General features: G+C 41.1%; 1 protein-coding gene across 1 annotated transcript in view; it reads left to right on the top strand.

The window, feature by feature from the left end:
- LOC115800843 (phosphodiesterase 1A, calmodulin-dependent) overlaps nt 1-14,049 on the top strand; it is a 40,618-nt gene extending 26,569 nt beyond the window's left edge. Inside the window, exons 5-16 of the mRNA XM_030758407.1 lie at nt 1,997-2,063; nt 3,574-3,690; nt 4,044-4,184; nt 4,493-4,593; nt 5,097-5,222; nt 5,898-5,999; nt 7,793-7,913; nt 8,972-9,053; nt 9,203-9,323; nt 10,410-10,594; nt 12,593-12,775; nt 12,855-14,049. Of these exons, the coding sequence (XP_030614267.1) occupies nt 1,997-2,063; nt 3,574-3,690; nt 4,044-4,184; nt 4,493-4,593; nt 5,097-5,222; nt 5,898-5,999; nt 7,793-7,913; nt 8,972-9,053; nt 9,203-9,323; nt 10,410-10,594; nt 12,593-12,775; nt 12,855-12,913 (1,405 nt within the window). The 3' untranslated portion in view covers nt 12,914-14,049. The remainder of the gene's footprint in view (nt 1-1,996; nt 2,064-3,573; nt 3,691-4,043; nt 4,185-4,492; nt 4,594-5,096; nt 5,223-5,897; nt 6,000-7,792; nt 7,914-8,971; nt 9,054-9,202; nt 9,324-10,409; nt 10,595-12,592; nt 12,776-12,854) is intronic.
- The last annotated feature ends 296 nt before the right edge of the window (nt 14,050-14,345 follow it).

The raw sequence follows: 14,345 nt of genomic DNA, 5'->3' as shown, positions 1-14,345 counted from the left end.
GAAGGAATAATACATAATTACATAATTACCATATAGAACGGAAGCAGGACCATGACCAAGACTAAAATCATGAAGAGAAATAATCTAGAATACAAAACTCAAAACGACCAGAACCAAGAACAAGAATCAAAACCACGCAGCTGAAACACATTTAACAACACAAACACTGGCTGAGGACCATGACAGTAATAATAACACATTAATGCTTTTGGAATGTCACATATGACTCTGTAAAACCTTCCTCAGATTAAAAAAAATGAACAAAAGCTAATTTAGCATTCTAGGCAGTTTTTAAGTGTATTTCTCAAATATTGCACTGTGCAAGGGGCGGGTGTGACTGAGGGATTCTGCATTCTCATACTGTAGTGACTCGTCAATCACACAGTAAAGCAGACCCTATTTTATCCTGCTGTTTGACTCTAATGGGGGCCATAATGTTGTGGAGGTGGGAAACTCTCCATAGAGCTAAATGAACTACAAACCAAGACAGCTAAATATTAATAAAAACACTGCAGAAGCTCAGGACTGTGCAGACTTTGCCTTTTTCTTGCTACTGACATTTTTCTTTTATAGTCAAGCACCTGCCAAAGAATTTTCTTGAATATGCGGCTCCTGAAGGAAAAAGTGACTGCTGCGCTCCCACTGGCAGGAGATGACATTTTATCATATTAAACCTGCGTTTGCTCAGAAGTGCAAACAAATAAAAACCTTTTGAGTCAGAGCTCTTTCCCCCGAAGAACCTTTAAAGGAAATGAGGAGGAAAATTAAAAAATATAATAAAGAATGAAAAAAGACTGTTAAAGTATCTGAGGATGTAAGGAAAGGAAGGGAAAGAGCAATCTGAGAAGAAAAAGAGGAAGGTGGGAATGGCAAAGATGGGAAAGCATTCCCTGTTTTATCCTTCTGTTTGACTCTGGAAACAATCTACAGAGGCTCAAGTTTTTGTTTTTTTTTGCTCATGCCTGATGTTTTGCAATTCAACATGTGAGTCTATGGGGACTGAGTCACTTTTGGCCATTAGAAGACCTGCACTTTTCGGCACTTTGCATTTATTTCATCTTTGAGCCCAGAGGCTGCTGCCTGGGAGACACATGATGAGAAGCATTAGTAGTAAACACAAAGAAACACATTAAAGGCCATTAAATGGACAACACACTGGAACCGAAGCTGATCATGCCAAAGAATTTTTTTTGGACATGTAGATCATTGTTTTGTTCTGTTTTACAATCTTAGCTGTGTAAATGATGTCAGTTCCTTAAAGCATAAACACAGTTAAATCTTTACAGTAACATTTTCCCATCATTAGAGTATTTCCTGCCACTTCAGTGTCATGTAAAGGTTTGTTTCCACCCCTGAGGCAGACCCTCTCTATGATTATTAAACTTACGACCTGTTGGCCGTGCAGAAAAGCACTGAAACTCCCCCAAAAATCCTGTCAAATGTTTGCTTCAAACGAACAGTTTCAGCTCTTTAGTCACTGCAGTTATTTTTATCTGCAGCAGAAATCTGGCACACCTGCACACAGAAAAGAAAACAGTCGCAGGTTTTCTTCAAAACCAACTGCACAAAACATCCGGCTGACTCCGACACAGATGTGATTAAGAGGTCAAACATGAAGTGTAACAATGTTAGCGTGCGAGCGGGCTGGAGACGGGGACCGTATAAGGAAACTATGAAGTCCACTATCATTATATTGCAAATGACTCGCAGTGATAGAACGGTATCAGTTCATCTGCTGCAGCTTAATGACGCATGAAATCAAAAAATATCTACTGCACCGAGGCAGCGCTCGTTCTCAGTGTGTGTCTGTGTGTGTGTGTCTGTGTGTGTGTTTAGAACATGGTTACCATGACAACAAACAATCCATCCTGGTCACAAACTGTGGAGGAGGGTGGCTGGAGGGGGGTCTGTGCGGGGAGTGTTTATATGCATGCCACTGCCTGTATCTATGTGTGAGATTTGTGCGTGATATTTTTATCTGTTTGTGTGACAACAGGATGTACAGACGGACGTCCAACATGGCTGGTCTGACCTATCCTCCCACAGCTTTGACAGCTCTGAAGGTAAAAATTACTGCTGCGGTCCCACAAGCAGGAGGTGACATTTTATTGTATTAAACCTGCGTTTAACTGGAAGTTTAAAAAAAACAAACAAAAAAAACTTTTCAGTCAGTGCTCTATTCCCCCCAGAACCTTAAAAAGAAATGAGGAGGAAAATTATAATAATAACAAAAAAAACAAATAAAGAATAAAAAAAAGACTGTATGTATGTAAGAAGGTAGGAGAGGAAGGGAAAGAGCAATCTGAGAAGAAAAAGAGGAAGTAGGATTAAAAAGTAAGGCAGAGGGAGTAAAGTAGTAGCAAAGGAAAAAAATTGGGAATAAAGGGATATGGGAGTGTGGAGGTACACAAAGAAAATACTGGAAGAAAGTTGAAATAAAAAGGAGGCAATATGAAAAGAAAAGAGGAAGTCTGGAAGGAAACAGAAGAGGTGGAGAAGAAAATGACAATGTGAAACTGGAAAGAGAGAATAAGAAGAGTGAATGAGGCAGGGAAGGCTTAGAAATGGGAAATAATCAAGTGAAGAAAGGGAGAAAGACAAAAGTGTAGGTGAGGAGACAAAGAGGAAGACGGGGTAGGAACAAAAAGAATGAAGAAAAAGCTAAAGGTAGGATAGGAAAGAAGGCAAGAAAGAATTAAGAAAGGACAGAAGGAAAGGAGAAGCTACAGAAGGACTGAGATAGGTAGTAATAAAGGAGGCAGAGGAGGAAGTGAGGATCTAGGCTGGGAGGACAAGAATGAGGTAAAGATATGGGGTGAGGAATGGGTTAGGAAATAAAAGGGAATAAGAGAGGACATTTGAAAGAGAAGAAAAAGAGGAATTAGGGAAGGGTGTGAGGTGAAGCACAAGGAAAGGTGCAGATCGAAAGAGGAAAGGTGGGATTGGATCCTTGCTCCCAGCTGTCTTAGGACAAAATGCAGGTTAGACTGTGGACAGGTTGCCTGTCTGTTGAAGTGGAAAAATAACATAAGATAAAGAAGAGTGAAAGAAAGAAAAGAGTGACTGAAAGGAGGAAGAAGAGGAGAAGAGCTTGGAAGTGAAGGCGATAATGGAAAGAAGAATAAAGGATAAAGGAAAGCATGGAAATGAAATACTGACGTAAAAATGAATCAGAGAAGGAAAGGAGCAGATAAATAATGAATGAGAGCAGCAGAGAAAGGCAGGAGGTTTTCTTATTGGACAATATAAATTTAGGAGTGTGTGCTTTGTATGTTCCCTCCTCTGCACTTCCTGTTGTCTACAAACTTAGAAAAAAAATGTAATTATTCTTCTCTACGCTTCTCTCATGATATAAAACACATGACCCAATGAGAGCCTTCCAATGTAGTTGTGTTATTAAATATAATCATTAATTTCAGTTTCACCTCCTTCCTGTTTGATCAAACATTATCAGGACACCGCCCTCTACTGGCAGAAGTCTTCACTTCACTATCGGACTCATCAGCTTTATGTCACACTGTAATTACACTCGACTGTCCCGTATGAGATGGTATTTGTTGATATGTTCTGCAGGAGGTGGATCAGTGGTCCTTCGATGTTTTTGCCTTCCACGAGGCCACCGGAGACCATGCCCTCAAGTTCCTAGTCTACGACCTGCTGACCCGCTATGACCTCATCAACAGGTTCAGGGTACATGCAGTTTAATGTTGCTTGAATCTGGTGGTGAGTGGGGCCTAATATTGGGGTAAAGTGAGCTAAAACTACTAGGTGAGCAGACCAAACCGCTCAGAGTATGCAGTTTCTGGAGACATTTTAATGCATCCTGTTACACTTTTATGAGATTTTGGACTGTTGTCGGTTCAGGAACGTAGTCGGAGGACTTTTCTTTGAAAGGACAAACAGATTCTCTCACTTTACAACAATCTCACCAATGATCTATGGTAAAATGTTAGTGACAGCTAAGCTACTCGATCTCTGAGCATCTTTACAGTACTACTCACAGTACCTTTAGTACCTGTACTACCTTACAGTTGTGTGTTCAGATCCCAGTGCAGGCTCTGGTGCAGTTTGTTGAAGCACTCGAGAACGGCTACAGCAAACACAAGAACCCCTACCACAACCTTATCCACGCAGCTGACGTCACTCAGACAGCCCACTTCCTGATGCTACACACTGGACTGATGGTAACACACACACACACACGTGTTCATGTTTTTTAGTCTTTGTGGGCAATCTCTGGCATCCCTTTACACTACTGTAAACCTAACCCCGATCCTTAAGCTGAATCCTCAAACAGCCTTTATAAGGTCTGGCCCAAAGCGAGGACTGTGCAACATGTCCTCATTTTCCAAAAGATTTCTCACCCTGGATGTCTAAAACTTAAATTAGCCCTCACAAAGACAGAAGTATATTTGCAAAAACACATATAGGGACATGATTTTCTCACAGTCTAGTAGTGTAACTGTGTCTTGCTGTCTGTACATGTGTGCAGCACTGGCTGAGCGAGCTGGAGATTCTTGCAATGGTTTTTGCTGCAGCAATTCACGACTTTGAACACACAGGAACCACCAACAACTTCCACATCCACACCAGGTAATGTAGCTGGATTTGATTTTTAATGCTAAACACAAAGTCAAAAGAATGACGTAGAGATTCAAAGTCCTATTTAGAGTATTGGTACTGGTGTCAAAATGATTGTATCTTTGCATTTATAGCACTGTTTGCTTTGTGCAGGTCGTCTGTTTGTTGGGTTCTGACATTGTAGGGCCTTTACCATACAATATACAATATAAAGTGTCTGAGCCCACAGTTATTGTGATTTGGAGCTATATAAATGAATTGAATTGAATTTATCACCTACTAGATCATATATTAATTGGACTTATCTTTAAAAACTCATGAAACAGTTCTCTTTCTTACATGATTAACAATATCAGATCAGAATCTTCTTTTTGTCAATTCAGCCAATAGGTTTCCAGACACTGGATTAAAAAGCGCAGTGTCAGCTTGAAGGAGGCGCTAGGAAATAACTCAGTAGGATTCATCGCAAACTGCTGAAGATATCTGACTGGATGTCTCGTCTGTTTGTCTGACAGGTCGGAAGTGGCCATTCTGTACAATGACAGGTCAGTGCTGGAGAACTATCATGTCAGCGCTGCCTACAGGCTGATGGCCGAAGAAGACATGAACATCCTGGTCAACCTGAACAGGGATGACTGGAGGTTTGCCCTTACTGCCCTTCCTTACTGTTTGTGCTTCCATGAATTACCTTACCCTAAGCTTTGACATCACAACTAAATACAAAGCTCCACTTTGTGTCCCTCATGTGGATTTACAGAACTCTAAAAGAAAATTAAAGGGCTGTTTTAAAAAAAACCCCTGATATTTACAGAATCCCCCAAAGGCACTTCAAACCATCTGGATGAAAATTATTTAAACTTGCTTCCTTGGTTTGAGTGTTTTCTGTAAAGCTGTCTTGCAGGCTGCCTACTTTGTTTTCAGAAACAGATGTAAAACTGAAGAAACACTCAGTTTTGCCCCTGTTTTCATTGACATATTGATCCATGTGTCCATGGATTAGTGTGCAGTCTGGTTAGTGTCCCCACCTGGCATGATACACACGACCACACACAATTTTGTTTCCATCACTTTATAAGACTTTATGATATGTCACTTACATTTCTTAGAGTTTTAAGCCTGACTTTAAACCAAGTCTTTATCCTAAAAATGATTTACCTGACTTTCCTTTTTTGCCCCCAAGAGAAATTGAATGCCCACAACATCCCCCCAATGTGACCATTGTCAAGTTGACAAACGTGCACTTCCAGAGGTGTGGGCTCTTTGATGGGGACTGATCGGTGATGATTGGATGTGGTTTGTTTTTTTTGTTCCCACAGGGAGCTGAGGTCTCTGGTGATAGAGATGGTGATGTCAACAGACATGTCCTGTCACTTCCAGCAAATCAAGACCATGCGGAACACCCTAACACAGACACACAGGTCAGTACTGAAACCATGACCAGTGACCTCTGACTGTAACAGTTTCTTTTAGATGCTACACAAGTAGAACATAATTCTACTAGTGATTTCATTTATTTGTTGGCTTAGGTTTGGTGGAGGAAAGCTCACAATACCATTCACCTTTCAGCTGTGAAAGCTAAAACTCTAACAGATGTAGCAGCTAATTATGTTTAAGGTGGTGCTGTCAATGATATAAGTGATAGACTAAAATTAGTTCCTGGTTTAGCACACGGCCATAGACTGCTTAGATGTGCCAACCATCATGACACCCATTTGTTAGTGAAGTCCTATCTCGAGGCCTCAATCTAAGAATAGTAACCAAGGAATACTGCGTGCTCATGCTCTAGCATCTTGTCCCAGTCAGTCACTGGGAAGTCACACCCCAAATGAATGCTTTATCCCCCTTTTCAACTCTCCTGAGGTTCATATTTTACAAAGTGAGCATCATGTTGTATTAAATATGGTGATAAACTATCAAACAGAGACCACGGAATGATCAAGTCTATGGGAAAACTCATCTTTTCCTTATAGACTTCTTTTTGTGACCAGAGTTGCTGCCCCGTGCTGGCCATTAGAAAGAATACAAGTAAAGCTGTGTACACACTAGAAGCAATTTGCTCGTTGTGCATCGCTTTGAAGCTGAGAGTTGCTTGCAACACATTCCAGGTTCCGGTTGCTGAGGTAGCCTTCTAATGTATTTACTACCAGGTGATATGTTAACGATATTCTTCACTCTGGTGGTCACTACAGTGGCTCGCCTGTAGAGGTGTAGAGAAAGGTTTATGTACGGTTCAGCCCACTTCCCATTGCCGGCGCTTATTTTGTCCGCAGTCCATTGAGGTTGTCATCCGATTTCTATGGTCTCTGGTCGTGGCATTGTTTCCAGTGTACATGCAGCTTTAGGTAGGTCCTCGTTGATTTCATTTTTTAGACCCAGAAACTGTCTGTGTTTTCTATATAGCTTATGGCTGCAACAGCCCTGAACCTTCTAAAACTTCAAAGTCAATAAAAGGGTTTGAGTGAAAACATGTTTTTCTGTCTTTCTTTTGTAAATGCTTCCATTTCATGTCAAAAGTCTAATATTTACTTACCGACAGCCTGAACTAAGATTACGTTTCATGCTTCACACAAAAATGACTTTTCCCACTCAAACATTTAAAATTAGATTTCTCTGCAGTTTCATGAAAGATTTTCCGGCAGACTGTGCGAGGCTGGTCTATCTGACAGAGACGACCAGATCATCAGTGGGAGTGTGGTGAAAAGGCCCAACATAAGCTCCTGCAGGCTGCTGGACCAGATTGCCCTGTGCGTCCCTGTAGGAGCTATCACAGGAATAGTACCAGAGTCCAGTAGCCTCTCTATGTTTGTCAGTCCTGCTGGACCTGCGGAGGTGTGTGCATGTGTATCTGTGTAAGTGTGTCTGAGTGTGTATGGGGGGGGTGTTGGCAGCTGTCGTGCTTCTCAGCTCACGCTTGGATGGATTTTGGGGGAAGACGCTGTCATCAGCCTGTCAACATGCTGGTTCTGCTTTTGTAGCTGAAGCAGCAGGAGAACTGTACAGTCTGCACAATATGATCAAAATACAAAAGGAACACCGCTATTCACATAACATATGGGATACTGCAGCAGGGCAGTTTCTCTCCTACACAATTCAGTCTTTAGGTGATATTTTATAGGCTAAAAAAGAAGCTACTCAGTGTTTTTGTTCAAGGCAATGCAGTTTAATTTTGAACGACTGACCTTAATGAAATTATTTTGTTGTCTCTTTCCAGTATAGACAAAGTGAAGGTTTTGTCTCTGATGCTTCATGCTGCAGACATCAGTCATCCAGCCAAAGCCTGGCCACTGCACTACCGCTGGACCCACAGTCTGATGGAGGAGTTTTTTAGACAGGTACAAACATCTGTCAGTGGGGGTTTTTACCACAATGACTTCCCTAAAATCAACTCTCAAGTCAAGGCACAGAATAATCCTTCATAAAACAACAAATACTAAAAAGCAGTGTAACAGAGGCATTGTCAGTGACTGTTTACTGTATAAAAAGTGCTAAACCCTTAACTACTATTATTTCTCTACATACTCTCCACGGAGTTGTGATACTCTTTGTAATGCCCATTGCAAAATTCCTGTTTCCAGAATTTCCAGTAAATCAATTTCACCTGACTCCTAAAATATTAAGAAAAAAAACAGGGTAGTTGTGGGCTACCCTATGTGACAGCAACACGCTATGTTATCAGCTTGGGTAAAAAAATGATGCAAAAGGGTCTGAAAGACAAATTCTATGAATTCATGGTTGGATGTTGAGATGTATCCATACAGGGAGCGCTTCACTGCTTTGAAGCTAATGGTGAGTTGATAGTAAAGATTCTCTGCTCTGGTTGGCTATGTAACCCTCTAACTAAGCTGCCAATTCTGCACCCTCATTGGTAGTTGCTGGAGTTGCTTTCCTTGAAGTTGGACCCGCCCACTTTGCATTACTAGCTGCATTTTTTTGCCTGTAGTCCTCTGAAGTTGCCAAATGTCTTCCTTTGGTCTCTGGTCACCTCGTTGGTACAAATCACTTCCTTTGTGGACGTAGCTTTAGTCTTTCCAAAGTCAAGATAATAAATCTGTATTAGATTTAGCATGTTTGCTAAATCTAAGCTAGCTGCATTACTGTTCTGAGGTTTTAATCTTTCTGAGCCCACCCAAGGAATTCCAATCAACCTGTATCAGCAAGAGAAAGCCTACATTTTTGTGTTATCTTCGACATGGGACTCATGTTCTAATAATGAAGTTATTTTAGCTGGTTTCCAACCAAATTCAATGATCAGGATGTTTTTTTTTGTGCATTTTGTTGCGTCAGACTAAAGTAAAAACTGAATGCAAATCCTAGATATTTAATTTGAGTACTCGAAGGCACAGTGTTATATACTGTATATATACTGTCTCAGTGTCTGTATTGTTTCCAGGGAGATAAAGAGGTGGAACTTGGGCTCCCGTTTTCTCCTCTCTGTGACCGTAAAGCTACCATGATTGCCCAGTCACAGATAGGTAAGAGTCACAATGAGGAAGGACTTACATTTTAAGAAGAAAATGAACTAATTTCAAGTTGTTATTAGTAATATTATCTTTATGCCTGTGCTTGCCATATCTTTCCTTCTCTATTCTTCTATTGTCTTACCGTTTCTCTTGGGATTCAGGTTTTATAGACTTCATTGTGGAGCCAACCTTCAGCGTACTGATTGACACGACAGAGAAGGTGATTGGTCCTCTAATAGAAGAGGACAGGAAGGCCAGAGAGACTGGAAACAGGAGGTCCAGGTACTGCTAGTATTACTGCTGTAGGTGAAGTAGTTCCAAACACTGACAGAGTCAATATGCATATTAGACATAAGGTTTTCAACCTCAACACTATTTAATGAATAACCACAACAAAAGATGAGAAACACAGTGAGAAAAATAAGACTGGATAAGAGTTGAAACTCTTAATTTATAACAATAGCTAAAAAAGAAAAATATAAGGTGTTGCAATGGGCCAGTCAAAGTCCAGACCTTAACCTGATGGCAATGCTGTGGTGGGACCTTAAGAGTTGCATCAATGGATGCTCACAAACCTCAATGAACTGAAGCAATGTTGCAAAGTAGAGTAGGCCCAAATTCCTCCACAACAATGTGAGAGTCCGATAAAGTCATAGAGGAAATGATTACTTCAAGGTATTGCTGCAGAAGCTGGTTCTACATACTGTACTCTTGAATCACTGGGTGTTCTTAGTTTTTCACAGCACTACATAGAATTATTTTAAATATAAGGCCTGTAAATAATACTATGTCTGGTCATAGGCCAGAAACTCTTGTGTTAATTTTGCAGTATGCTTTGGGTCATTCTCCATTTGCACTGTGAACCCCTGTCCAATCACTTTTGCAGCATTTATCTGAATATAAGCACAGGGTATAGCTCTGACTTATTGTTGGCATTTTAGCCTTTATTAGACAGGATAGTACAGAGAGTTGGCAGGAAAGTGGGGGAAGAGTAGGCTGAATGACATGCACTCTCAAACCGAGCATGATGTACAGCAGCATGGCAGAAATAATAATGGGTGTTCTCTACAGCCAGTAAGTCATGCAGGTGCCCACAGGAAATGCCTTGAGTACAGCATTACCTCGATCTGTGTGAAGTTGAAAGGACTTGGTCATCACTGCTCACAGCTTTAATATTGTCTTGTTTCTGTATAACCTTAAACCAAATAACTTTTACCTTTTCGCATATATAGTAGGTTTCTCATATAGCCATGGTTTCACCAGGTTCCACTCAGTCAGTTCAATATCGAGTTTTCCTTAATATATCCAACAGGTAAAAACACCTCTGGAATAAGCAGCTCCTCCCATTTCTTTACACCTCTCTTTCAGTCTAACAGGAAGTGGTTCAGTTACTGTGGAGTCGGTCCAGAGGCACAGTAGTGTTCGCCATGGGAACAGTGATGATGGACAGATGGACTTTTCTCTGACAGCTATTGATCTGCCGGCACTGAGATTGCACCTTTCTGGTGTCATTGCCAGCAACAAGGACAGATGGAAAGAGCTGTCTGTGCATGGTATACACACACACACACACACACACACACACACACACACACACACACACACACACACACACACACACACACACACACACACACACACACACACACACACACACACAGACAAATGTTCAGGAAACTCAAAATCAGTTCCTCCACCCAAATGTCTGCTTCCTTTGGTATATTATTGTTCAATTTGTCTTGCACTTCTGAACTTGTGATGGACTATTATAGCACAAAACATTTAACAGATTTCTCAAAAACTTAAAGAGATGTTTTTGAATGTAACAGAGCAGTACCTTATTTTCTCTTGGGAGAAAATAATGTTTGTCTGCCATTTGACAAAATGTGCTTTTGAAATTGTGCTGTCAAAGAAAATTGTACTCTTATTTATTATAAGCTACCATCTTTATGCTTTTAGCCTTGCTGTGCTTGTTTTACACACTCAGCTGTAGACTGCTATAATTTGCAGGACAAAAACAAATGTAATGGCTGTATAGCTGATAAACATCCCAACAAAAACTATGTATAGTTTTTTTTCCCGATAACTTACGTTTGCCTTGTTGACTTGAGCAGAATAAATTAAGTCTATGGGGCCCGGCCACCAGGCCCCCTCTCTCGAGTACCCTCTCCAAGTTTGAGCATTGGTAACCCTATCCCAGGCAGGGTAAACTGTTCCCCTGATCTCTCACTCATGACGGTTACTGGTCAGAAACGAGCTTCCTCCAAAGGGTGGCTGACCTCTCCAGCTAATATCGAATCGGTCTAATATCGAATTTCGCTGCAACAGCTTCTGCTTCATCTCTAGATTTGCTTCCGTAAATTTTATAATCTCATATTTTTGCTCGTAAGTTCGGGTTTGTAGCTTGCGCTTGTCTCCTGCGCTTGCCAGGATTGTCTCCAGTGAAATGAACTGATAAAGACACTAAAGCGATCTCCAGGTGTTGTTAGTGTGTGTAGTTGTGCATGAACAAGCTGATACATGGAAATGGGCGGATGGGAGCTGAGGAGGGCCTTAGCACTAAACTCATCCGACTTATGCGATCACATTTAATTGGAAATGTATTACAAGGAGACCAGAGTTTTCATCTGAGGTAGGCAAAAATCCAACTGATTTAGATGATGATTTTATTGGAATTAACATCAGGAAAAAATCAGGACCTGCAGAAGCCATCCGATTTTAGCGAAAATCCGATTTGTGTGACTTTGACTTAGGTGATTTTTACCATATAAAGCACATGAAAAATACAACTCACCATAACGCTGAATCAGTGTGAGCCCTGAGCTTGTTACTCTGCAACTCATTTTTGCTAGCTTGCGGGTTGGCTGGGTTCGGCCTCACTATCAGCCAGCACACAAGCTTTGATTTCACATGGAGAGTGGCTGCAGAGCCGTGGTGTCGAGTGCTGGAGAGTGTCGACTTGACTTGACTGGGTCAGTCTCACTACTATCCCCCGGTGTTGCTAAATATAAATGGTAAATGGACTAGTTCTTATATGGCACTTTTCTACTCTTATTGAGCACTCAAATATTTAAACAGGCATTATGTAGGTCAACCACCCTATTTTGTTAGACAGGCACGGGAACCAGTGAAGGTTGTGGGTTTAATTTTAGTGGTGACGTATCACGTGATCGAGATGAGCATCTTGACATGTCAAGAGGGAGTCATGGACTTATGTAATGGAGAGAATCCACCATTTTTCAAAATAAAACAGCGTTCAGACTCAGATAATAAGTAAAATGGAAATAATGTAAGTTATTTATTCTTTAATTGTGGGCCGCGGACCGGTACCAAATGACCCACGGATTGGTACCGGTCTGCGGCCCGGGGGTTGGGGACCACTGTTCTAGAAGACCCAGGCTTGAAAAAGATCCCTCAATGTGATGAAACCATTTATTTTCAGTTGAAAATTGATTTAAATGTTAAGGAGTGGTTATCCAAACAGCTGCCGGTAACAGACTGATCATTGCAGCTCTTACTTACATATTCCTGTGTGTCCCTATCGTGAACAGAGCTGGCCAATAAGGAGCAAGAAGAAAAAGAAAGTGGGGGGCTCCAGTCACATGCCTCAACTAGCCGCAGCATCCCTGATGGACCCACTGCTGATCAGCCACAGAACTCTGATGGCTCCCCTCCAGGTGAATCACATGAAGAGTCACCTGACCACATGCCTGCAGATCACCTGACCTGCAATGGTATGAACTTCAGATCATGTGCAAACATCTACTGAATTTTATCCCTCAGTCTCACCTTTAGCTGTGGTCACCTTTACAGGAGAGGGCCCAGAGGAGGAGAAAGGGGACAACGATGATGAAGTGCCTGAAAACGTCTGACAGCACTCTGCCAAACTTCCCACTGTATCTTACTGTGGCAGATGACCCTGGCAACAGGGTGTCGCCGTGCAGTGACAATGAGAGTTCACACTCTCTGTTTAAACACAGCAGCTGACTAAGTGGTCCTTCAGTGACTTGAAAATGGCCACCAGACCTTTTCTTTTTTTAACAACTGATCATGAAAATATCACATTCAGAGTGAAAACGTTCATTAGATAACAGCTTCTTAGCAGCCTCATGGCCCATTCACAGTGGTGACAGTGTTTTGTGATTTTTATTAGAGATTCAGAGGAATGCTGTCTGTGAAATAGATGTCATCATTTAAATAAAAACAAAGGCAGGCAGGTAGGTGAAAACCAAAGAGTGCGGAGTGGCTGAAAAATCCCCATTCAGGGAGAAGGCAGGCAGTCTGTTATTAGGACTAATGACGAATGGAGCTGTTAAGAAGCAGTTGTCAAGGTTTTGTTAATGCAGCTGAGCACAGCAACAGGTGTGATGTTATAAACCTCTTATAATATGAGTGTGAAGAGTGATTGCTGCTCTGTTCTCTGTTCATACGCCAATTTATCACTTCAATTTATGTCAAACAAAATGTTGGATGATGCTGCAGCAGTTGTTAATCACAGCGCCTAAGTAGCAAGCTGAATTGAGCCGACTGACTGCTGGTATAACTGACTATGTTGAGATTATTCATACCATACAAGTTTTTTCTTCTGGCCTGCTGGACTTGGGCCATTTTGGGGGGCAAAACAATTTGGATACCTGGTTTTGGGCAAAATGTAATAGTTATTCAGTGGATTGGGATCTTTAGGCTTTGGTCTAGCACCAGGTGAAAATTTAACCTAAAAGGATGCCACTACAGGCCAGAATATTTGCAATCCTGGTTGCACCATAACACTTGTCCTAACTACTAACTTACAATAGGGACAGGAAGATGTTAGTGTCAGTGATAATGCTTTTTAAATACACAGTGAAAACTAATCTATAAAAACACATGTTCTCAAATTTCTGTTATAACCTCTGTCTTAGGTTCTAACAAATATAAGGTTTCAAAATCAGTTTTACTATAAAAACCATAAAATTATCCTAGCTAGCTTAGTGGCTGACATAGCGAAGCAAAACAACCATAGCCATTTGGCTAAAGTTTGTTTACACTGTTAGTGGTGTGTGATCAGATTCAGGAGCATCTGAATCAAGGTTTGAATTTACTTATCAAATCTGAATTATAGCTCTGTGATATTTGTTGACCCCACCCTGACTTTTTCTGTTGTTGGCTACTATGGTTCCAGAAAGTAGTGAAAATGATATTTAATGCATTTTATCATTCAGTGAATTTTTATTAAATCCGTTGCTGTTTGCATGCACTGAACATTACCTGGAGGTGACCTAGTTGCTGCTCTGCTGCAGTTCTCAGATCTCACAGATCACAGAA

This window comes from Archocentrus centrarchus, chromosome 21 (assembly GCF_007364275.1).
Source record: "Archocentrus centrarchus isolate MPI-CPG fArcCen1 chromosome 21, fArcCen1, whole genome shotgun sequence".
Lineage (NCBI taxonomy): Eukaryota > Metazoa > Chordata > Actinopteri > Cichliformes > Cichlidae > Archocentrus > Archocentrus centrarchus.
Note: the sequence above shows the minus strand (reverse complement) of the source record. Positions and strands in the feature narration are given on the sequence as shown.